The sequence below is a fragment of the Sminthopsis crassicaudata genome, chromosome X (genome assembly GCF_048593235.1).
Source record: "Sminthopsis crassicaudata isolate SCR6 chromosome X, ASM4859323v1, whole genome shotgun sequence".
NCBI classification, from domain to species: Eukaryota; Metazoa; Chordata; class Mammalia; order Dasyuromorphia; family Dasyuridae; genus Sminthopsis; species Sminthopsis crassicaudata.
In genome coordinates, this window is record NC_133623.1 from 70,679,477 (window position 1) to 70,705,617 (window position 26,141).

General features: G+C 40.9%; 1 protein-coding gene and 1 long non-coding RNA gene across 2 annotated transcripts in view; both read right to left on the minus strand.

Annotated features, from left to right (window-relative positions):
- The window catches only part of RBM41 (RNA binding motif protein 41), a 34,839-nt gene extending 20,936 nt beyond the window's left edge, over window positions 1–13,903 (minus strand). The window contains exons 1-4 of the mRNA XM_074277914.1: window positions 13,773–13,903; window positions 2,604–2,720; window positions 2,179–2,371; window positions 1,139–1,343 (exon numbers count right to left, since the gene is read on the minus strand). Coding sequence (XP_074134015.1) covers window positions 1,139–1,343; window positions 2,179–2,371; window positions 2,604–2,720; window positions 13,773–13,780 — 523 coding nt within the window. The 5' untranslated portion in view covers window positions 13,781–13,903. The remainder of the gene's footprint in view (window positions 1–1,138; window positions 1,344–2,178; window positions 2,372–2,603; window positions 2,721–13,772) is intronic.
- Window positions 13,904–19,054: 5,151 nt separating this feature from the next.
- Window positions 19,055–25,581, minus strand: LOC141548755 (uncharacterized). The gene is made up of 4 exons (XR_012484046.1): window positions 24,887–25,581; window positions 21,103–21,183; window positions 20,884–20,988; window positions 19,055–19,498 (listed from the first exon to the last, which is right to left on the minus strand). It is a non-coding gene; the product is annotated as an uncharacterized LOC141548755 (long non-coding RNA).
- Window positions 25,582–26,141: the final 560 nt, after the last annotated feature.

The window sequence follows — 26,141 nt, forward strand, 5'->3', positions numbered from 1 at the left end:
GCTTTCCTTTACAATTCTGTGCCTTTGATTTTATGAATTTTAAAAATGTTATTCAGAGAAGGGATTAATAGGCTGGCTTATGATATACACAAAGGGTTAAGAACCTCTGGTTGATGCAAATCCTGTTCCAGCCCAAGTAGCCTATTCATTGGTTCAATGTTCCTCCGGCCTTTGCTTCCAGTATCGTCTGTCCTTGGAGCATCCTCCTGTTATTTTCCAGCAACTTCCCAACTACTACTTTTCCTTTATTGTTTTTCAGTAGTAGCTGACTCTTTGTGACCCCATTTGGGGTTTTCTTGCCAGAGATATGCCATTTCCTTCTCCAGTTCCTTTTACAGATGAAGAAACTGAGGCAAACAGGATAAAGTGACTTGCCCAGGGTCACAAAGCTAGGAAGTGTTTGGGGATGGATTTGAACTCAAGACAATGAGGCTTACTGACTCCAGGCCCAGCACTCTATTGCTGCAGCACCATTTAGCTTTTCCTTTAAGGGCTCTCCCTTCTGTGAATCCATCCCCAACCACCTTAACCTTGAGTGATCAGTCATTTCTCTCAACTCCCAAGGCCTTGATTCTCTGTACAATTCATTTAACATGCCACCGTGTATTGAGATATGTGCTTGTGTGCGTATGTGTAGAGATGCATGGTCTCATCCCCCCAACAGATCCCATGAACCTCCAAGGCATGGCCACGGCTTATCACCTGTGTCCACAGAGCTCCGCACAGTGCCTTCCACGTGGCAGACCCGGAATACACGTTTGCTGCTAGCCATGACGATGAATAGGCAAGTGTTACAGTGACACTGGGCCAGGGGATAGTGATAGCTGGAAACCCAGTTCCCACCTCTGATGCCAGATGAGTCCCCTGGCAGCAGGCAGGTACGGTTTTCATGTTCTACAAGTCAACCCAATTAAGATTAATTTTTTAAAAATTAAGATTAATTTTATAATGGGTATAAAATACAACTACCACTTACTAGCTGTGTGACTTAGGGCAAAAAAACCAAATAAACCAAAAATGAGAGTTATCTATGGAAATCCAAAGCAGTTTGTTCACTCCTTCACTGCTGACACCCTGACCTGCACTCTGATCATTTTTTCAGCACAAGGTCATATTAAAATCAATGGGGACTACACACCTTGGTAATAGAGAGCCCTCAGGAAGGAATGGCGATCATTCCCCTGAAACAAAGCCTTCTCTATCTCCATCTCTCGCCGGTTCAGCTGTTTACTCCCTGCAAACCTCTGGGGCAAGGCCAGAATGCGCTGATGCTCCGAGATCTTCTGTTCAATGTCTCGAAGACGATCCTGTGTTGCTTCAGGGGCTGCTCCCAGCCCTGTACCCTAAAACCAGAGAAAGGGAATTACAGACAGTGAAGAGAGAAGGTACAGGCAGCAAGTCATGATGCGATACAGAAGTAGCAAAGCAGAGGGAGCGGACGGAAGTTTTGTTTGTTGTTCGGTCGTTTTAGTCACAGCTCACTCTTCATGACCCCATTTGGGGTTTTCTTGGCAGAGACAGAAGAGTGATTTGCCATTTCCTTCTTCAGCTCATTTTATAGATAAAGATCCGAAGCAAACAGGGTGAAGTGACTTGCTCAGGGTCACACAACTAGGAAGTGTCTGAGGCTGGATTTCCAGACTCCAGTCCAGTGCTCTATCCACCGCATCACTAGTTGTCCCCAGCCATATTTCACAGATGAGGAGACTAAGAGCAAACAGGGTGAAGTGACTTGCCCAAAGTCACACATCTAATAAGAGTCTGAGGTCAGATTTCAACTCAGGATGAGGAGTCTTCCTAACTTCAAGCCCACCGCTTCACCTAGCTGCCCAAAGAAGGAAGGAAGGGATTTTATCCAAGCTAGTTATGGAATTTCTTTATTTCCTTGTAACAATGTCTCTGGCCTAGAAATTCATGAAGATTCAGACTTAGGGATGTGTGTCTTAAAGGCTCGAAAATGTGAAGATTCTAAATGTCAAATGGAAAAATTCACTCTCTCCTTAATCTCTAGAAAAATGTGCATCTTAGAAAAGTAAACTTAATGTAACAGGCATTGGCAGCTGCATGCATAATCCTCTTTTCTCGGTTTTATTACATATAGAGAAATGCCCATTTTATGTATTTAGAGTCTGTCGAGTTCAAAATAAAAATAAATTTAGAAAAATGCAAGCTACTGACCCTCTCGGAGGAAGTCCGGTTCTTCCACAGCATAATCTCTCTATCATTAAGCCCCAAGTCCCTCAGAGATGCGATTTCCTGATCGTTCTTCTGCAGTGCTTGAAACTGGGACAAGCTCAAGGCCCCAGCTGCCTCCTCCCCAAAGGGCTTGTACACTGCAGCAGGGGCAAAGCATTGTTTCTTGGATACACACCTGGCAAACAATTAACAAGGGTTATGATTTATTAAAGTAGAAAGAAACAAGGTGCTAGCTAGGCATTACGGTGTGGGCAGGACAGACCAGTTCAGCTCCATCTCCAAGCCTATTTCTAGGCTAAAGCCCCAGGAATCGCCACCTCCCACAGAGCTGATGAAGCAACTCTGCCCAACATCACCTGAACTCTCTGGTACCGCTCTCCCATCTTGCTCACAAAATCAACACTTACTCCTCAACGGAAACAGAAGTATCAAGCTGATGGTGAAGGAGGCTCCGCAGCTGCCGTTCTCCTTCTGTTTCCAAGTCCTCCAGAATAAGTTCATCACTGGAAAGGTTGCTATTTATCCTGAAGTAGAAAGAACAAAATAATACAGGGAGAAAATGAGAATGTGCATACGAGCATTGTTCTCTTCTTCAACTTTAAATTTACTTTAAGCTGCCAGTTTGGATCTAGACCCACTATCTTTTATCAAGCTCTCTGGCATGGTGGGGTTAGCAAGTTGCCTGTGTCTGCTGCCAAGCTAGTTTACAATCTAGGTTGGTGACACAGAATTCGCACATAAAATGATTAATCTCGTAGGACAGCGTATGTTACAGACAAGTACACGCCATAAGAAATCAGAGGGAGGGAATGCTTTGGGCTGAGGATGACAGGGAAAACTTCCCAGAAGAGAGGAGTTTTGATATGACACTGACAAAGGATAAGGCATGCTACACAGGGAGAACAGTATCATTAAAGGCAAAGATGTAGCAGTTTTCATGGAGTGCTTGGAATGAACTGATCAGTCTGGGTGGAGTTGGAGAGCTCAGTTTTTGGAAGATTTTATAGGATATCACAGGTCAGACTAAGAGGTTTGGACTTTTACTCATTTGGACTAGAAACACTAGAAAACAGAGTTAAATGGATCTTTCCAATAAGGTCAGGGATAAAGCAAGAGTGTCCATTATGACCACTACTATCTGATACTGTGCTAGAAAAAATGCTAACGATAACAATAAGACAAAAAAGAAAAAAAAAGAAATTAAGGGACTAAGTGTAGGCAGACAGGAAACAAAATGTTTGCTTTCCACAGATGGGATAACAGTTTTCTTAGAGAATCCTAGAAAGTAAATTTAAAAATTAACTGAACCAATAACTTTGGCAAAAGTGCTGGATATAAAGTAAATCCACATACCCATCAGCATTTCTATACATAAAACAGCAAAACTAGAAGGAAGAGACAAAGAAAAATTCTTTTCCAGTGGGGAAGCCAGGAAGGAAAGAAAATAAATGCTCATTAGCTGAAAAAATTTTAATTAAGAAATTAAAGATAAGGAGAATAGCCACAAGTCCAAAGGAGTAGTGCTGAAGTTTGTCTTGACTATGTTACATGGTTTTAGTTTTATCTTTTTCTTTAAGGGAGGAAATACTTTTTTAAAGTTTTGAGTTTGTGAAAAGGAGGGTGACACAATCCAAGTGATGCTCAAAGCAGAAAGAAGAGTAATTTGGGAACCTGTACAAGGGGGATCAAATATTATAATCTTGAAATAGCCCAGGTAGGAGATGAGAAGGGCTAGACTAAGGTGGGAGATATAGGAATGAAGGGATGGATGTGAGAAACAAAAGGGGAAGGAGAATCAACAGAACCTGGGACAGAAATGGAAAGAGAGGCATCAGTGATGATAAAACTGATCATAGCTTTGCAAAGATGGTGACGAATTTGATTTTAGCCCACGTGGACCAAAGAGATGAATTAAAAGATAGAGAAGAAAAAGCAGAGGGTCTCCCAAGAACATTTATAATTTTTCAACTCAGGTTGTATATAGGCATAAATCGCCAATGTTACATTTAGGTTATATAATCTACCTTTAGTAGCTGGAGTCAAATGAGGCTTAGAAGATAACTAACAAATGAAGAAATGGCAGAGCAGTTTAGGTATATTTACAGATGTATTCAGAAACCATCCCATGTTTACTATGTGGGAAATTCTTTTTAAGTATTCTTTTTCTGAATTGTGAACTTGCCAAACACCAAAAAACACGAACATTTCCATATACCAAGATCAGAAAAAGAAGCTTGTAGATGAAATTGTGAGTCTCTATTCTAGATAGCTTGGATTTTTAAAAAATTATGGATAATTTAATATGGTAGTTCCAACACTATCCTCCCCTTCTGAACTGTTTTTTTTTCTTTGTATTTGAAAATATTTCACAGACATTTTCTTTCAATTCTCCTTCTTTTGTATTACTATTACTACCTACCTCCACTCCTTCCATAATTCCTTCCCCCCAAAAAAATGAACTCCCATGTAACAGAGAATTGTCATGTCTGAAAACGCAGGCTGCATCCTGTACCTCCAGTACCCCATCTCTCTGCCAGGGGATAGGAAGCCTACATGAGGAAAAGTACTGAAGATTACTTTCCTTATAAAGCAGCTCTTTCCTAAGGGAGATCTCTTCTCAGTCTATTAGTCTTCTTGAATTGTGTACCCTAAACACACACACACACACACACACACACACACACCCCAGCTCTTGGCTTCCCCACATGTCACACTACCCTTCTCTCTCTCTCTCTCTTTTTTTCCCCCTGAGGCTGGGGTTAAGTGACTTGCCCAGGGTCACACAGCTAGGAAGTGTTAAGTGGCTGAGACCAGATTTGAAGTCTGGTCCTCCTGAATTCAAGGCTGGTGCTCTATCCACTGCGCCACCTAGCTGCCCCCCCCCTTCTCTCTCTTAAAACTGTCCTCCACTCTTCCTTTAATTGTTTCCTCACTTCTTCATACTTCTTTCTCCCTGGACTACTTGCTCAAACACCTCATCTATTCTTACTCCCTCAATGAGCCCCTTGATAAAAAGGCTTTGGGCCCAGGAGATGCTTAAACGAGGTTTGCTAAATTCAAATGATTCCCAAATCTGTATGTTGTTCAAGGAAAAACCGTCAAGGAGTAATGAAATGATCACATGGCAGGCAGGATGGAGAATCAATATATCCTTGGAAGATAAGGGTACTCTTAAGAAGGGTAAGGCAGAATCATTGAGGCATGACCAAAAGCATCTGTCACAGTCCCTTGTATGGAACATTCCTTCTCAATCCAACTATCTACATAGCCTCCAGCGTGGTCTTGCTGACTCTCGTTTTCCAAGGTCCCATCTCCCACCCATCTGTCAAACAGGTATTCCCAAAGCATAGCTCTGACCGTGTTATCCCCCTGCCTTAAGCACTTTTGTGTCTAGGATATAAAACAAATTTCTCTTTTGTTGGGAATTTAAAAGCCTCCTCAGTTTGGTGCTAAGAGAGCTTTCCAGACTAATTTCACATTATTCCCCCCTCACTAATTCTATATATTCTAGACAAAATGATCTAACTGTGCTTCTTGTCTCTCACTTGCATGTCTTTATATAGGCTGTTCCCCATACCTGGAATGCCTGCCACTTCTTCTCTAGCTCCCTTCAAGGCTCAGCTCAGATGCCAACTCCTTCAAGAGCAGATACCTCATTTCTCCCATCACTATGAATTTATTTTATACAAAGCTTAAATTTATTTATCTGTGAACAAATATATTCCAGCAGAAGACTGAAAATTCTATGAGGGCAGGGAGTAAGATATTTTGTTTTACTGAATAATCTCTTTCCCAAGATTCACGTATACATATCCATTTGGATATGTGCTTCTTCTTAGTATCTTCTGCTAAATTATCATCCATAGCCCAATTGCTATCTATCTATTCATACTTTCTCTCTCTCTCTCTCCATATATATATATATTCATACTACAAAGTTCCCCTAACTGGCCCTCCAGCTAGTCTACCCCCTCTCAATTGAGGATAATGTGTGTAACATAGGTTTCAATTACTCTTTATATATTTGACAGAATTTGCTTGTAAATTTTTATAGCAACTTCAGTTTGGTAAAATGCTTCACATATCACCTCATTGGTCTCAACCCTATATACCTCAATCCTCACAACTCTGTAAATAAGGTACTATTCTTTTATATACATATATATATATTTTTATAATATTATCCCTTGTATTCATTTTTCCAAATTATCCCCCCCTCCCTCTATTCCCTCCCCCGATGACAGGCAATCCCATACATTTTACATGTGTTACAATATAACCTAGATACAATACATGTGTGTAAATACCATTTTCTTGTTGCACAATAAGCATTAGATTCCGAAAGTACAAGTAACCTGGGCAGACAGACAGTAGTGCTAACAATTTACATTCACTTCCCAGTGTTCCTTCTCTGGGTTTAGTTGTTTCTGTCCATCATTGATCAGCTGGAAGTGAGTTGGATCTTCTTCATGTTGAAGATTTCCACTTCAATAAGGTACTATTCTTATGCCCATTTTACAGAATCCTCAGAAGCAGGTAAATGTCTTGCTACCAGACACCAGTTTCTGAGGGAGGGCTGCTATTGGTTAAAAAACAGAGAAATAGATAACTGAAAAAAAACTAGCAAGGGGAATTAAACACTGAAACTCAATATTCAATAAACCAGAAAACACAAATTACACAGATCAGAACTCCTTATTTATTAAAAACTTTTGGGAAAACCAGAAAGCAGTCTGGAAGAAATTATACAATAAATTCAAAATAGCTACCTGATCTTAATATTAAAGATCATACCATAAAAAAAAAAAAAAAAAACTAGAAGAGCGAACCATTTACTTTCATATCTACAGGTAGGTATTCTAAGAATACCAAACACAGAAGAGAGATTACAACATAAAATGGCTAACTTTTGAATAAATGAAAAGTTTCTGCAGGGAGAAAATTAACGCGCCAAGATAAGAAAGAAAAAAAAAAAATCTTGGTATCAAATTTCTCTGGTAAGGCTTTAGTATCCAAAATATATAAACAATTAAGATATATAAAACCCAAAGCCATTCCCTAATAGATAAGTGATCTAAGGATATAAACAATTCTTAAGAGAACTGTAAACAAATCACAATCACATGATTATCAACAACTGTGTATATAAAAGAATTGCTCCAAATCATCAATGATAATAAAAGAAATGTAAATCAAAGCAACTCGGAGGTTTTATGGCATACTCAGGAAATTGGCAAAGATAACAAAAGATAGTTGGCATGGAAGGGATTGTGATACAAGTACTGCATGGCTAGTGGAGTAGTGAATCAGTACAAGCTTTGTGGAAAGTAATTTGGAATTATGCAAAGTGACTAAAATGTCCATACCCTTTGGCCTGGAGATTCTATTACTGGGTATATCCCCCCAGGAGGCCATGGGTAAGAAGAAAGTACCCATACATACCGAATTATTTATAGTATCACTTTTTGATACAAAGAATTAACAACAAAGTAGATGCACCCACTACTGGGGGAACAGCTACATAAAATGTGGCACACGAATGTAGCAGAATAAGTCAAAATGCTGAATACAAAGAAGCATGGAAAGATTTACATGAACAGATGTAGAATGAAGTAAACAGAGTCAAGAAAACAATGTACATGATTACAATGTAAATGGAAAGAAACACACACACACACACAGAGCAAAAGCAAATGTTGCAAAATTATGTCTCTAAAAAAGACACAGGACATCCAGAACCCACTCCTTGGGGAGGAGCGGGAGGAGGGTCCATGTGGGCTGGTTACTAGGTGGGGTTGGCAGAGAAAGCCTGAAATACTGATAAGATTATAATACTCTGAGGCTAGCAGGGAAGGGGATCAGCTGAGCCTTACAGTACTATCCCAATAACCAGAAAGCCAAGTTATAATGACAACCCCCTGAGGTTAAATGGTTACATTTCCCTTATAAATCTATACATGGCCTCTTTGCAGAATCCCTTTTGGGTTAGTCACCTTAGGGTGTCTTTCTCTTCCCCTACAAGTTCCCTAATGGAACTCAAAATTAACCAGAAGAAATCTCCATGGAGATTTACCACTCCTTAATGTCTATTTTACCTCTTCATATGGGTGTGACCATTGCATACATTTTCTGATTTTTTTTGATGTACTGATCAGTTTTGCTGGGTTTTTTTTTCTCTTCATTTTTTCTTTTTCTTTTAAAAATGCTATTTGTTAGATGGCATGGCTCTCTGGAAGGGTTGAGGAGGAGGAGCCCTGGTGGAAATTTTGGTGATTTAAAGAAGGATTTATTGGGGCAGCTAGGTGGCGCAGTGGATAGAGCACCAGCCCTGAAGTCAGGAGGACCTGAGTTCAAATCTGATCCCAGACACTTAACACTTCTTAGCTATGTGACCCTGGGTAAGTCACTTAACCCCAATTGCCTCAGCAAAAACAAACAAAAAATTATTTCTATGTCTGGATCAGGATTTTTTTCCCCCTTCCTCCCCCTCCCCAGCTGTTCCTTCAAGCTTTGTTCAATCTCCCTTTCTGAGACTGGGTTCTTTACAATCTCTATTTTCTATTTTTATTAATTTAGGATTTTATATTTTTGTTAGTAATCATACAATTCGTTTAAATTATGTTTTGCTAGCATATGTGCAATAACTTCTCACCGGGTCTCTTCATTTTCAGTCTCACCCCTAATTCATGCTCCGCAGATTATTCTTCCTATCTTTGATAATGGTTTCTACTGCTTAAAAAATATTATCTATGCAATTAAATTCAAACTCCTTAGTCTGACATTCAAAGCCCTCCGTGCTAGAGCCTCAGTCCAACTTTCCAATCTAACTTCCAGTTATTCTCTAGACCTGCTAGCCTTGGATTTTGTTTAACACTGCCCACTCTCCACATCTTTGATTATCTAGTCCCCTCCACTTACATTGAGTGTGTCTCTCCTCTACCTGCTGAGATTGTACCCAGTCTTTAAAGGTTCAGCTCAGCTGCTATTTCATGAATATTTTTCCCAATCCATTTAACCAAAGATGCTCTCTCCCTCCATAAAACCCCAGAAGTACTGGACCTGTCCTATGCCATTTACCATATTCTGCAACCTATAGTAGTTATTTATGTATCTCACCCCCTATATTAACTCCTTGTTAAGAACTGCACCTTATTCCTCTCCCATCCCTACTGCTGCAGCTTTCTTCCCCCCACTTGGTGCAGGAGGAATATTTTCTTTCACTATCTACCTACAAGAATATACATGAAATAGCTATTGAATGAATACTACTGTAGACTTACTACACAGGAAAGGCTGAAGGCAGCCTTTTAACAGGCAAGGGGATTGGAAAAACCTGTGAGAACTCTAGATCAGCTTATTCTCATGGCTGGCTAAAGCAGCCCATCTAGTTCTTATTGTTAACCCTGATGGGAACTCCAGTTTTCCCAGACTGTCTTGATTAGCATATTTGAGACAGTTCCTGGATGGGAACTCAGTTTTCCCAGCCGGTCTTAGTCTCCACATCTCAATACACATCCTTGTTACTCCCTCTGAGCTACCAAACTCCTTCCTGATCCCACCCCTCACTCTCTAAAACAGGTCCCCACCCCCACTCATCGGTCTCCCCAGAGCTATAAAAGTCCCTCCCCAAAGCAAATTACTCATTCATTTATGATTCTGCCTTGCCTACTCATATTTGTTTGAGCCTGTGTGCTATTCATGGGATAAAATAGCAAATCTCTGCTACCTGTGATGCAAGGCTTGTCACAGTTGCTCCACGTGGCAAACTGTATCTCCATTATAGTATTTTTATTATTAATTATTATAATTAGAAGCATAATTATACGTGTGCTCTCCCAAATCTATTTCATATTGGTACCTTTATTATCACTTCAAAACTCTATGTAATAAATAGAATCAATAGAAGCTTTTGATCCAGAGGTTATTCTAAATTGGTATAAGGTGGTCAAGACACAAACTTCAGTAAATAAATGATTTTTTTTTTAAATTCTAGGCTGGGGTTAAGTGACTTGCCCAGGGTCACACAGCTAAGAGGCCAAATTTGAACTCGGGTCCTCCTGAATCTCTCTATCCACTGCACCACCTAGCTGCCCCCAGTAAATAGATGATTAAGGGAGACAGAATATGTAACCAGAAATTCATCACATGGAAAAGCTGCCCAGGTTTGCTGACAATGAAAGAAATGTTCATTAATTGCTTATTAAAATTCATAAAAAAAAATCTATACAATTATTCAACAAGCATTTACCAGGAATCTGGTATACGTAAAACATGGAAGCAAGCATCGCTGGGGGCACTGCAAAACTAGTGTCGTCTTCTTAAAGAACATTCTGGCAAACTGTAAGCAGAGCTAGAACACTGTTCAGACCAGCTGACTGAGTAATTCCTCTTTAAGGGAATGTACTCCAAAGAAAATAACTAAAAAAAAAATGTAGAAAGATATTTACAGTAGTTGCTATCTATACAAATGAAGAACTGGAAACAACCTAAAAACCCTACACTAAGGGAATGGTCAAGAACATTCTGCTCTAAGAACAAGAAGGGACTAGAACTATGCAAAATATCAAAGCTGTAGAGCATGGTGATGCATAAAAATATATTGCACAACAGTGAAGTCAAAAACGAAAACACAGGCTAGATTATAGTATTAATCTGGGTGTATTTATTATAATTCCCTTACAGGTACATTAAGATTGGAAGAGAATTTGGAAAAATAAAGGACTTTGATGTGGATGGATATTTGCCTTTTCAAAAACCAAGCTAACAAGCAAAACAAAATCAGCAGCAGCCTTTTAGCACTGGGGTCGTAGGAAAGCAGGAAAAATGATCTTCCCTAAGCAAGCAAATTATTAAGCTTTTCAGGGATTTGGGCTCATATTTGAAAAAAAAATGTTAAAAGATCCCTAAAAAAAGAATGTTTTTAAACTTTTCTGTAATATTTTAATTTCATTTGAAAAAGATCTTACTTAACTTTAAATGACTCAGTCAGAGAAGTAGCCAAGCAGAACACATTAACTTCATTTCTTTTTCGATGCCTTGATGTGCAATTTCTCAAGACCACCATCTTTTCAGTCGTCCTCAGGCACACAAAGGGACACAAAGGGTCACACCCTAGCTCTCACCATCACCCACGATGGTCCACTTCCAGCACGGCCAAGGATTTCCCTAAGACCATAACTTCCGGTCTCCCTGTGCAGCCCTCCCTTAGTGCCCCTTGCCCCTCGGTGGTGGACCAAGGCATCACTCCAGCTCTGGCTCTGAAAGTGGCACTTTACCCCATCCCCTACTCTGGAATCCTTCAATAACCTGGCCAAGCCCTACCTTGGATTGTCCCTACCCAGCAGCCACCTCTTCTGAGGTCCCTTCTAGCTATGTATCTATGAGTGACCTTAGGCCAGTCATTTCCCTTCCCTGAGCCTCAGTTTCCTTTTTTTGGAAAATAAGGAGGTTAGGCTAGATGGGTTTTGGAGGTCCCTTCTAGCTCTAAATCTGGGTCCCTCTCGTAGATTAAGCACCTCGAAGGCAATCTCCTGGCACATGGTAAACAACCTGATATAACATTTATTAAGTACTAGCGCTATGTAGACGTGTTATCAGTCCTACCAATAATTAGTGCCACTGAATAAAAGCCAGTCTCCGATGGTTTTTGTGCCTCGATGGCAGACAATGAGCACAGGGACTGGCACCAGGGAGGCCCTTAAATCCTTGCAGCCAGATAGAATCAGAAAGCTAGGGAAAGTCCCCAAAAGGAAAATCAGCCCCCTAGGAACACCCTTAGAGGAAAGAAGTAATAAAAAGAGAAATGCCAATCAAACTAAGCCTAAGATTCACCTCACACCAGCAAATAGGAAATTGACAAAAGATGGCAATTGTCAAAAGTCAGAGGGATGGGGGCAGGAGAGGCTCCCAAAAGCCCTCAGGGGGAACTGCGAATTAGGCTAAGCCTTCAGAAAAGCAAGGTGGGCTTATGTAAATCGAGGAAAATGCCCCGATCCCAGATTCTCCCGCTAAGCGGAGGTCACAGACAAAAAGGAGGGCTCCACACCCGGCCAAACATTCACGCCAAGCCCTGCTGGTGATGGCAAAGAACAAAGTGGGTGCCCATCGCTTGGGGAAGGATACGCAGAATAGAGCCGTGCTATTAAAAAAAAAACAAAACAAAACCCCGGCAAACAGGATGAATACAGAGAAGCCCGAAAGACTTGGCTGAGCTGATGCAGAATCAAGGCAGCAAAACAATTTGTGGAAAGAATCTCCTGCAGAACAATCGAAAAGGAACGCTACGAAACGAGAAAGCACAAGCCTGGCCCCAAGAAAGAGCCCGGAGAATGATCGCACGTCCCCTCCCCCCCTTTCTCTGCAGAGGGGGGAAGGGGAGGGGGCCACAGGTGTGGACCATGGCATACAGATCCAGTCGGATTTTTTTTCCGAGGTATCGATCAGTTTGGCTGGATCTTTTTTCTCGTCCCCCTCCCTCTTTAAAAAATTCTTTGTTATAAGGGATGGCTCAGAGGGAGGGGGAGGGGGAGGAAGGGGAGGAGGAGGAGGAGGAGGAGGAATGCGGAGGGAGTGAAGCCGAGGTAAAAACAAAAGCTATCGGTGCAAAGCGCCAGGAGAAGACATCGACAGACAATCGCGAGCAGCCGACTTTCGTGCCCTTGGCAGCGCAGTACATTCGGGGGAGCTGGCGGTTGGGGGGGGGGGGAGCGAGCGATCGGAACCCGGGGGCGACGGGAGGACGAAGGGCCGGCCGGACAGACCGCGAGTGCGCCGAGGCGGGGGCACGGAGGAGGGCTGTGGTCTGAGGGGCCCCGGCAAATGGTTAGGGCAGGGATCGCTCCCTCCCCCAGACTCCCCCCTCCCTCCCTCCCCCCTTCACCCTCCGATTTCAAGGACTAAGCGAGCACCCTGCCATTTTTCTCCTTGACAGCCACTCTTTCTTCCCCCAAAGAGCCAGGAGGAGGATTTGGAAACTATCGCAATTCGCCCAAATAGCCGCCTCGCCGAACTGAGCCGCGATTATGCAACTTAGCCGGAAATGGGCAGCCCGGGCTGGGGTGGCAGTGGGGTGCCGGGAGGGGGGGTGAGGGATCCTATGCGGCTTAAAGACATCGGGGAGCAGCTAGCCACCGTCCTAAAAGGGGGGGGCAGGCAGCGGTCACCGCAGTGCCTGAGGGGGAGCCTCTGCCCCAGCCCCTGGGGTCCCCCCCTTTCTCATCTCCTCTTATTGGGGTCTTCCAAGCTTCCCCGTTCTCCCCCTCCCCCATATCTGCTTTCCGATTCCTTCAGAACAAAGGAAAATCGAACGGAGGGGGCCAGGCGTCCGCCGCCCCCGCAGCCGTCCGGGAGAAGCCGCGTCGGGAGCGGAGAAGGGGGAACTGGCGCTGCACCCCGCGTCCCCGCATCTCTAATCCCGGGCACCCCACCCCCGCTCCCTGGGAAGCCGCCGCTCCCCTGAGCTCGAAGGGGCCGGTGCGGGGAGAGCTCGGGAGCCCCGGGCTCAGTCCCGGCCCGCCAGGGGGCGAAACCGGGGCCCCGGGCCCCGCTCCCGAGGCCCCAGCCCCGGGAGCCCTCACCTCTTCATGTTGCCTCTAGAGCCGACGCCGCTGCTGTGCTCTGGATCCCGACGGCTGCGGACTGCAAAGCCCACAATGCCTCGCGAACGCCAAGAACTCGGGAAGGCGGGGAACACTGCGGCGTGAGGGCTGGCGCGTGCGCAGGAGCGCCTGAGCGCTTCCTCACTGCAGGAGACCTCCCAGGGCGAAGCCGGAGGCCCCCGCGCCACCTCCCCCGGCCTCGAGCTGGAGGGGAGGGACGGCTTCCAGTTTGCCTAGTCCTCGCTGGCGGCCCTTTTCTTCCTTTGTATCGTTCGCTCCCCTCACTCACAGCTTCCTTCTCCACTAGTGAGCAAAAGAAATGAACTGGGGAAAGTGCTTCGGGACCGCAGGCCGAGGGTGCGGGTTCAAATACTGCTTTTCCCTTTAATTTAAGTCAAGGCGCCTGGTCTCCTTAACTTCCTCTCCCGTGAAATGAGGAGGTGGGACTAGATGCCCCCCAGGTCCCTTCTAGCTCTAGAGTGATTTAGTCCTCCTTCAGCCATTGGCATAGCCATTTGGCCTCGTTACCCATAGCCCTTTTCTTCCTGGGCCGGCCCACTCAGCCTACCTGCTGCAGAGGGTCTGCAAGGGGTCCCGCCAGCCCACACCAAACCTGGTTAGGAGCCCTATTAACCTCGAAGTTAATCTTTCACTAAACCCCTTATTAGCTCTTAAAAAGGCAAAAACAAGGAACAGTCATGACCTAAAAGCAGTTTCTGACTATGAGACAAGAACAAGGAGGACATGATCCTTAAATCTGAATCAGACACTCGCAAGTTATGCCCCAGTGTCGGTGGAGAGACTGCCCTTAGAGAAATCTAGCAGGTAAGCAAGGGAATAGGGAAGCACAAATAAATGCTTGCGGTTACCCACAATTCTTTGGGGCAGGTCTTGATGCCCTGGGTGTCATCAGAAAACAGTCAGCAAGAGGAGTGACCCTATTGGGCAAAGCTACTTTCTGGCTACTCTGTTACTAAAGAAATGAGAGATACTTTGAATATATAACCACCCTTAGCAGGGCACTGAAACAGTGTTCCATTCTTTCACTGAAAAGCACTTTCTTTAAGTCACAAAACCAACACGTTCCTCAGATCTGCTCCGGGACTCCGAGAATTTTCTGTCAAACTGGACTCCGCAGCAGTAATACTTTCTCGAAATCAACTTTTCAAATAGTACCCTATTTGTCCAGTCTTTGTCCAAACAACTACAGAGCCCATTCCCATAAGAAAACAGATACAAATTCTGGGATTGCTCTTGTTTCTCCCTCCCAAACCAGAGAAGGCAACAACACAAGCACATCAAAGATGTTTTCCTTCAGGGAAAGGAACCCACATGTGCACAAATGTTTGTGGCAGTCCTTTTCATAGTGGTGAGAAACTGGAAACTGAGTAGATGCCCATCCATTGGAGAATGGCTGAATAAATTGTGGTGTATGAATGTTATGGAATATTATTGTTCTGTAAGAAATAACCAGCAGGATGATTTCAGAAAGGCCGGGGGAGACTGACAGGAACTGATGCTGAGTGAAATGAGCAGGACCAGAAGATCATTATATACTTCAATAACAATACTATATGATGATCAATTCTGATGAACAAGACTCTTTCCAATAATGACATGACTGATGCCAGTTCCAATGATCTTGGGATGAAGAGAGCCATCTACACCCAATGAAAGGACTGTGGGAACTGAGTGGGGATCACAACATAACATTTCACTCTTTTTGATGTTATTCACTTGCATTTTGTTTTCTTACTCATTTTCTTTCCTTTTTGAACTGAATTTTCTTGTGCAGCAAGAGAATTGTATAAATATGTTTACATAAATTGGATTTAACATATATTTTACCATGTATAACATATATTGGCTTGCTTTCCATCTAGGGGAGGGGGTGGGAGGAAAGAGGGGAAAAGCTGAAACACAAGGCTATGCAAAGGTCAGTGTTGAAAAATTAACCATGCATATATTTTGAAAATATAAAGGCCATAAAAAAGATGTTTTCCTTTTCACATAAGTCCAGATAGCTCTTTATACTGAGGAAAGATTCAGTTCTCTTCCAGTAGAGGTACAAACAAGCCCAGTCAGTTTTGTCAGCCTATCAGCTTGTTTATTTTGTCAATTCTCCCAGGCAGTAACAGCCCTCAAGTGCTACTCAGTTACAGTGAAATGGTCTTAACCACACACACACACACACACACACACACACACACACACACACACACAACTAGTAGGAAGCACCAGATTGTTGTGGGATTCACCCCCCTCCCCCAGCTCATTCTTCCAAGCCTGCTGCCTGACTTGAGACATATTAGGATCAGGGTGTATCCACTTTGGGTACGAATTTCTGGGCTGGTCCTGCTCCTACTTTTTGAGGAAGTGAATGTTGAATTATTCTAGCTTGTCAGAGACAGCCCAGGCTGGGAACCTACCACGTTTCAGTGCTTCCAAAGAGGTTTGCTCCAGGGCACAGTATGATCTCGGCCTTCTAGATTTGACCTCTGCATGTTAGTGATCCGTGTTTGGGAATGAGCATCTTGCCTCTGGCTGGATTTCCAGTAGATGGCTGTTCAACTCAACCACTATCAGCCAGCAGGATCGTTCTGCTAATTCAGTGACAGAAATGAAAGCTCTGCTTTGGTTTGGGATTCCTGCAGATTGAGCTAGAAGTTGGACTGAGACCCCACCAGAGCCACCGAACTGCTGCCTACTTCCAAAGTTGCTCCTTTCTCCATACAGTCCAGGGCCTGTGATTGCTGCTCACCCTGGAACACCACTTCTAGGCAGAGGTCCCTTCCTCAGCCCTAATGAGCAATAGAGCTGCTTCCCAGTTAAAAAAATCAGTCATAGTAACCCTTATACCATTAACTCATTAAACATGGATTAGCCCTTAATAAGGCAAAGGCTTATTTAGAGTGGAATACACGAGGTTAATATTGACAGCCCTGGCTTTTAGCTGCCTTTTGGGGCATTAACAGTAATCTGTTTATAAAAGTCCTTCAGTTTCCGTTCCCAACTGCCTTGGAGTCTTTTATTAGCAGGATTAACTTCAGTTCATCCTAAAAACATATATACTCTAATAAGAACAGCATATATCTTATCAAGCAATCAAACAAGAAGCAGCTAGGTAGCACAGTAAATAGACCTCTGGGACTGTAGTCAGGAAGTTTTTTCTCATTTGTTTATTTCATTTATTTATTTGTTTGTTTGTTTATTTTTGCTGAGGCAATTGGGGTTAAGTGACTTGCCCAGGATCACACAGCTAGGAAGTGTTAAGTATCTGAAACCAGATTTAAACTCAGGTCCTCTTGTATAGTCAGGAAGTTTTGAGTTCAAATCTTATCTCAGACACTGTATGTACCTCAGACTAGCTGTATGACTCTTGGAACATCATTAAACCTCTCCCAGCATCAATATTTCCATCTCTAAAATGAGGATAATAAGAGCATCTACCTCCCAGGGTTGTTATGAGGATCAAATGAGATAACTATAAAGTGCGTAGTGAATCTTAGAGAATGATATCAATGTTAGATATTATAGAATTTTGTCATGTGGTTTGAATTAACTTACAGGATAACAAGAGAAAACGGTCCAAATTCTGTGTGCTGTTTTCCAACTTAACTGAAAGCCTTTATGGAACCCTTTCGGGTCTGCAAGGCACTTGAACTTCACAAGAACCCTTGTGATATAAATGCAGTCTCACAAATAAGAAGACCGAGGCTGAGGCTAACTGGGTAATTGACCAGGATCAAGAATCCATGAGAGAACTCGGGTCTCTCTGACTCCAAGAGCCATTTCCTAAGCCACGTAGCTGGTTCTGTCTTGGCCTAGTTTCCCAAAATGATGTGTTTGGTGGGATAATAATAATAATAATAGCTAGCATGTATAAAATGATTTAAGGTTTGCAAAGCTTTTGGCAAATATCATCGAATTTTATTCTTTTATTCTGATCTTATTATAGATCCCAGCTTCTTAAACTGAGGCTCATGATCCCATATGGGGAGTTTGCAAAATTATGATTTAGTATTAGTAAATATTTGATTTGCGTACATATTTTTATACCTATATACCCAGGGTCATGTAAAATTTCTTGGCAGAAAAGGGGTCACCAGTGGCAAAAGTTTAAGAAGTCCTGTTTCTTTGTTTTGTTGAGGCAATTGAGGTTAAGTGACATACATAGGGTTACACAAATATTAAGTGTTAAGTGTCTGAGGCCAGATTTGAGCTTGGATCCTCCTGATTCTAAGATTATGTTACCTAGATGGTGGATGAGGCAGCTACAATTTTTACAAGTACATTGTTGAGCTATTCAAGACAAATTTTCAACCGATGTTTTTTATCCCCAACCAAAATTCTGTACTCCAGCAACAACAACATTAAGTCATAATTGTTCTGCCAGCCTAGATCTCCTTTCTCTAAATTGCCTGGCCAGCCATTAGTAGGATGGCCTTGGATCAGACTTCTGAAAAACTCCTCTGCGAAGATTTCGTGTGCTTAACAAACACCAGAATTTGGTTATGGCCTGAATTTTTTCTATTAAGATTTTTTTTTTTAAACTTTCTTTAATCCTAAATTCCTGGGAACAGCTTTCATATTCATTTATAGAAGAACCTTCACAATACTTCCAGTACCGGAATGATATCTTCAAGTCCCAGAGAAGGCAATATTCAGGCCCAATTGCAACATCTATTGATAAACATTCCAAGGTCAGCAGCACTGTGTACCACATGCAAAATACTGCTTTCATAATCTGGAAGAGTTACATTTGAATACTTTAGACAGTTATTTACCAAACTAAGAGTACTCACTATTCCAGACTTAATCTTGCTTGGATAAGCAATCACAGAATTCTGATCAAGGAGAACCTAACCTCCAAATGTTGCAAAGCAATCAAAAACATTTGTATACAATAGTTTCATGGCTTTTAAACTTTTGTTTTATTTTTCTAAGTTAACCCTTGAAAGAGATTTTGATAGCTGGCAAAAATGAGGACCCTCCACGGTCCCTGTTTAAGTGAAAAAATCACTCTTCTGTTTTTTTGCTTTTGAAGAATGAGATGAGGAATTAAAAGTCATTCATCTGGGTTCTAGATGAAGTAATAAAAGTGTGCAGAGTTGTATGTTTAGCATTTTTTACTTTTAAGAGCCCCTAATAGTTTCTCGTTATCTTTAAATTGAGTTTCACACATCCACACCATGACATTGTAAACTATAATTTCCTTTTTAATTCTTTCCTTTTTTTCTATGTTGTTTTTGGGATCATTGGAGGAAAACCTTTTAAATGAACTTCAGTTCAGTTTATGGACTGGAGCATCTTTTATACTGAACATAAACTCATAGGCAAGATAAGATACAAACATTCCGTTTATTCATGCAACCAAAACTCCAGAGATTTAGATTAAAGGAGAAGCCTCTGAAAAATTTGTGGTCTAATCATGTTGTTCAAGAATTTGCATGTTTTAATTCTCAGATGGATGAGCTAAAATGTCAGCTTTTCCAAGGATAGAGACATTGTTCCCCAGTTTGAGGCCCCCCTAACTTTTTCCAAGGTGGACATTCAGTGTTTAGCTGCATTCCTGGGTTCCAGTGGCGATGAAGGTACTGTGGAGTGTTTAGAGCTTGGTCAAACACGATACCGAGGGTCATCCATTGCATCCCAGGTCATCTTGGTCATCTTGATCTTTGTCCTGGTACTGAACTTTGTTGACTCTGGAAGAGAGAGTGAGGCTGATGACTCTATGCAACTCTGCCTCACTTGAACTCAATTCACCTGCAAACCAAGCCATCACCCTTGATATGGCAGATCCTCTTCTAAAATTCCTCCATATAGTGGAGGAATTGTTCTTAAAGCTCATTGACTGACTCTCAGGAGCCTACGTTTCTTTCTACCCTTAGAGCAGAGAACCTGGTCTTTTTGGGAGCACAGAGACATCTGGAGCCTCATTTTCTCAGCTCAGTAATTCTCAGGAAAGAAGATGCTGTAGACAATTTTAGTCAAGCACACTGAAAACGACCAGGAGCATCTACTGAGCAAGAAATTGAACGCTGTGTGGCCGGAGAGGGGAGGGAGAAGAAGAATGAAGATCTTTGTGATCGTGTGATCATTTACCCCTTTACAGTGGAGGGCCTGGTGATTTTAAGATCATCAATCAGTCACTCCTTTAGGACTCTCTCTCTCTCTCTCTGTCTCTCTCTGTCTCTCTGTCTCTCTCTGTCTCTGTCTCTGTTTTTCTCTCTGTCTCTCCTCTCTCTCTCTCTGTCTCTCTCTCTGTCTCTGTCTCTCTGTCTCTCTCTCTGTCTCTCTCTGTCTCTCTCTCTCTCTCTGTCTCTCCTCTCTCTCTGTCTCTCTTTCTCTCTCTCTCTCTCTCTCTCTCTCTCTCTCTCTCTCTCTCTCTCTCTGTCTCTCTCTCTGTCTCTCTCTCTCTCTCTGTCTCTGTCTCTGTCTCTCTGTCTCTCTGTCTCTCTCTCTCTCTCTCTCTCTCTCTCTCTGTCTCTCTCTCTGTCTCTCTCTCTCTCTGTCTCTGTCTCTGTCTCTCTGTCTCTCTGTCTCTCTCTCTCTCTCTCTCTCTCTCTCTCTCTCTCTCTTTCTCTCTCTGTCTCTCTCTCTCTCTCACTACAGAAAAGACTGATAAACATTAAAATAAGTATAAAACTGTGAAAACATATCCTTTTCAGCCAGCTAGGAGTCTCTGGACTGAGAACTGTGGCTAGGAACAGTTGTGCTCATAGTGATGGACTGGGTCAGTATACCCAGGAGATCTGCTGCCCGGCACAAGAAGAAGGAAAGAAAGTTTACTGGGCATCCCTGCTCAAGGGTTGAGATGCAACTTCCCTTGTCATCAGAGATCCCTTACTGAATTGTCAGTGTTTTGGTAGTAGCTAAAATTGGTTTAGTACCAGTGTGAATAGGGGATTTAAAGCTGCAAAAGAAGGCTTTCTACTGGCTTCCCACATGTAATATCCAAGATGGGTGGGTTACCAGTTCAATCACAGCCATGTACACATACTCCTTGTAATGTATGACACACTTGGCGTGTCTCTCAAATAGGTAGATTTTGTGAGTCCAGTCAGAAGACAGCAAGGCTGGGGCATACCTTTTCCAAGAGAGTGAGAGACTGAAAAGGGGTCTCATCACTGGCCATGGATGGCTTTCAAAGAGAAGCAGTCTTAGGGCTGATGCTGACTTTTATTAAACAACACTAAACAGTGGGAGAAAAGAGATTCATATTAATATAGCACTGTGTGACTTAGGTTTTCCTGATAGAAATTATTTTATTTAATAAAATATTAATCAATATTCAAACCTTTTCTACCTTAAAGAGAAAAAAAAATGTCCAAACCAACAGTCTCTCGTGCCATCGAACATATCTTTCTTCCCCAAAACACTATGAAACCTTGAACGAGGAAAGAAGACAACATGTTAAAATATAATAACATTTCAGAATAATAACTGTTCAGTTCTTTTCTGGACAATTCTTTTTCAGAGAATTAAAGGCACAGAGCTCTGGGCCTGGTGTCAGGAAGACTTGAATTCAAAACCTGCCTTAGACACTTATATACTGTGTGACACTGGGAAAATCATGGAGCCTCTGTTTGCCTCAGTTTCCTCAAATGGCAAGTGGAAATAATGCCTTCAAGGGTGTTGTGAAGACAGAATTAGATAAAATTTGGAAAAAATGTAGCACAATGTCTGCAACATAGATGCTATTTAAATGCTCATTTCTCTTTCCCTAAGGATTAAAAAGAGTTTCTTCTTGTGATCAATATCTTTACCTTGAATGAAAAATAAGACAATACTGTTAAGGAAATAATGATGAAAACCATTTTTAGATGGGTAGAGAAACAATGATCTTACTTGCACAAGTTTGGTTATCAATATTAATCCATTTCCCTAGGAAAGGCCTTAGCTTTTTCCTAAAGGGAAAAGTCTGAAAAGAGTTTTAGATCAGAGAAATGTTACTTAATACTTTTAGAGAAACTGCAAGGGAGGTATTTGTTTGCTTTTTAAATATACTTCCACAAGGCAAAAGAGACTGAGAAAGACTGGTCAGGTAGGACTGAAGAGAATCAGGAGAGGGCAATATCAAAACAACAACAAAGAAAGAAAAAAGCTATAAAATCAAACCTAGGAAGAAAAGAATCAAGGAGAGGATGGCTGACAGTGTAAAAACTGCAGAGAGGTCAGGAAGGATGAAGATTGAAAAAAGGCCATTAGACATGGTTGATGGAGTTATGAAATGATCCAGCCATTCTGGAGAGCAATCTGGAACTATGCCCAAAGGGCTATCAAACTGTGCATACCCTTTGATCCAACAGTGTTTCTACAGGGTTTATATTCCAAGGAAATCATAAAGGAAGGAAAAAGATCCACATGTGCAAAAATGTTTGCAGGAGCTCTTTTTGTAGTAGCAAAAAACTGAAAAATGACTAGATGCCTATCAATTGGGGAAGGGCTGAACAAGTTATGGTATTTGAAGGTAATGGAATATTATTGTTCTATTAAAAATGATGGAACAAGCTGATTTTAGAAAGGCCTGGAAAGATTTATACAAACCGATGCTGAGCAAAATAAGTAGAACCAGGAATATATTGTGCACAGTAATAATAAGATTGTGTGATGATCCACTATGAAAGACTTGGCTCTTCTCAGTGGTTTAGTGATCCAAGACAATCCCAATAAACTTTAAATAGAAAATGCCTTCGGCATCCAGAGAGCGAGCTATGGAGATTGAATGTAAATCAACACATGCTATGTTCACTTTTTTCTGTGTTTTTTTCCTCTTGTGGTTTTTCCCTTTTGTTCTGATTTTTCTCTCCCAACATGATTCATAACGAAATGTTTATTTAAAACGTTATTATACATGTATAACCAGAATAAAACAATTAAAAAAGGAAAAAAATTATATTGCTGTGTTTATAGAAAAGGAAAAATCATAACTTGAAAAAGAAAACTCAATATTAAAGATAAACTGATAAAAGTATAAAAATAACTCATAACAAATGTTATCGGATTAAACAATCCAATAAAACAAAAAAGAGAAGCAGATTGGATAAGAAAACAAAGCTTTACAATTTGTTGCTTAAAAGAAACACTTTTAAAAAACAAAGACATACACAAAATAAAAACTGAGAGAATAGAAAAAAGATTTACTATGCATTGAGTAAATCCAAAAAAAGTAAGAGTTACAATCATTCTATCTGACAAAACAAAGACAAACATCCAAAAACTTAAAAAGGGATAAAAACGAAACATTATGGTAAAAGGCACCACAGAAAACAAACCAATATCAGTAATAAACTTATACACTCCAAATTCCTTAGCATACAAATTCATAAAGGAAATAAATACTACCTGCACTACTAGAAGGGAGTAACACAATAGTGACAGGGGACTTTAATATCACTCTTTCAACAAAAAGATAAACAAAAGGGAAAATGTGGAATTGAACAAATTGTTGGAAAAGCTAGTGGTGAAAGACTTATAGTATCTCCTAAATAGGAAAACAAAAGAACATACATGTTTCTCAATACTACATAGAATTTTTTAAAATGGCTATATATCAGGTCACAGCGATATTGTAAACGAATGTCAAAAAGCAGAAATAGTTAATGTATCCACTACCGAACATGATACAATAAAAATAGTAGTTGGTTCAGGAGCCATAAACAAAAGACATAGACCCAAATGGAAATTTAAAAATGAAATCCTAAATAATGAGTGGGTCAAAGAACAAGTCATAGAAAAAATGATTCTTTGATCCAGCAATGTCACTACTAATTTTGTATTCCAAAAAGATCACAAAAATAGGGAAAGGACTCACATGTGCAAAAATGTTTGTAGCAGCTTTTTTTGTGGTGACAAAGAATTGCATATGAATGTAATGGATTCTTATTCTGTAAGAAATGATGAGCAGACTGATTTCAGAGAGGCCTGAAAAGACTTACATGAACTCATGCTGAGTGAATAGAACCAAGAGAACATTGTATATCATAACAGCAAGACTGTGATAATCAACTATAATGGATAAGGTACTTCTCAGCAATGTGGTGATTCAAGACAATTCCAATAGATTTGGGATGGGAAAATGTCATCTAAATCTAGAGAGAGAACAATGAAGATTGAATGCAGATCCAAGATACTATTTTCACCTTCTGTTGTTTGCTTTTTTTTCTCATGATTTTCCCCTTTCGTTCTGATTTTTCTTTCACAACATGATTAATATGGAAATATGTTTAAAATAATTGTACATTCATAACCTATATCAGATTGCTTGCTACCTTGGAGAAGAGGGAGGTAAGGGAGGAAGGAGGAAAAAAATGGAACTCAAAATCTTACAGAAATGAATGAAAACTAAAATGAAATACTACTGAAATTTTCTTAAAAAATTATTATGAAGAAACTATATAACAAAATTTCTGGGATGTAGCTAAAAGAATTGTAAAGTTAAAAACAAAAAACAAAACAAAACAAAACAAAACAAAATATATCTCTACAAAAAAATTAAGGCCAAATAAAGGAATTTCAGAGTTCATGAAAATGGAAGTAGAACCTTTGTGGGTGAAGGCAAGTCAAGGCTATGAACATCTTTGTGTGTAGCTATAGTAGAGTATATCATGGGAAATAAGCAAATTGAGGAACCAAAAAGTTCAGAATTGACCTTAACAGTCCTTAATATGATTTTCCCATAGTCTTCGATAATTTAAGTTTTCTCTGGCCCCATGTCTGAAGGACAGATCTCTTACATTTCATTCACTCCCAAGAGTTCTCCAATATTCTGAGTGAGTTGGGGGGGTATGTCTTTTTTTCAAATTGATTCATACCCCCATCAATTGTGTTTCCCCTTTTCTAGGGCCCAGTGATTAGCATCCCACTTTCATTTAACTACTTAATACTAAGTTTTGACAGAGTATTATTTACTTTAAAGGCATAGCAAAAACAAGTATACAAACATTTCCCCCAGCATCTTGGGGCTACTATCCTCCTTATACCACCTCATTCTCTAGGAAGATGATGTCTACCATCGAGCATGTTAAGATTCTCCTTGGCAGAATGGGCAGATGAGAACAATTTGTCCCAATTGCTATAATTGTACTTACAGCTTGGTTGGGCACTGAAGACACCAATGTCATGCACTGTATCCTGGGCCATTGCCAGTTTTCTTGACTTTTGTCCTGCCACTGGACACCGGTGACTCAGGAAGAGAGTAAGGTTTTGTACAACTCTTCTTCACTTAAATCCAATTCACCTGCAAGCCAAGCCATCATCCCTTGATGTCAATGGTACTCTTTAAAACTGAAAGCAAACAATAACAACAACAATGCAGGGGTCCCACCAAGTTCAAGTCCAAAGTCCCCTTGGACTATTTATTCCCTGAACTATCAGAGCTTTCCAGCTGGCAGACAGCTGAGTCAAAAAGTATATTATTGGAACTCTAGATTTGGGCAAGTCTACAATTCACGCTCAAACCCAAACCCAAGTCAGGCACTTTCAGACTTCAGACTAGGAAGGCAGAAGTCAGATTTTTCCTTGGATTTTAGAAGCTTTGAAAGGCTGCAACAAGAGCTGTTCCTTATATTTTGAAATAACCAAACATTCCATTTCTTCATTATTTTATAATTTTCCAATTACACATAAAATTAAAAAAATATTTTTTTGGAAAATTTTAAGTTTGAAATTTTCTCCCTATGTTCATTCCCTCCTCCCTTCTTGAGAATGCAAGCAATTTGATATAGGTTATACATGTGCAATCATGCAAAACACTTCCATATTAGTCATGTTGAGAAAGAAAACATCAACCCTCCCTTCCTCACCCCGCCAAAGAAACAAGAAAAAGAAAGTTTAAAAAATGCTCAGTCTTCATTCAGACTCCATCAGTTTTTTTCTCTAGAAGTGAATAGCATTTTTCATAATGAGTCATTTAAAATTGTCTTAGAACATTGTATTGCTGAGAATAACTAAGTCATTCATAGTTGATTACTGTAGAATTTTCCTGTTACTGAGTACAATGTTCTCCCGTTCACTTCACTTGGTATGTGTCTTTTTAAAGAATTTAATATTTTATTTCTCCACAATTACATGGAAAAATCAATTTTCAACATTCATTTTCAACTCAAATTCCAGGGGGTGGAGCCAATATGGCAGAGTAAAACCAGTAAGCTGCTCAAGCTCTTTTAGTTTCTCTCAAAAACCACATGAAACCAAGCCTCTGAAAAGAGTCTGGAATGACAGCTCACAGAGAGACAGAATGAAACAAGTTTTCAGTTCAAGATAGGTTGGAAGCACTTCAACAAAAGTCAGTCTCATGTAAATCAACACATGCTATATTCACTTTTTTCCTTTTTCTTCTGTTTT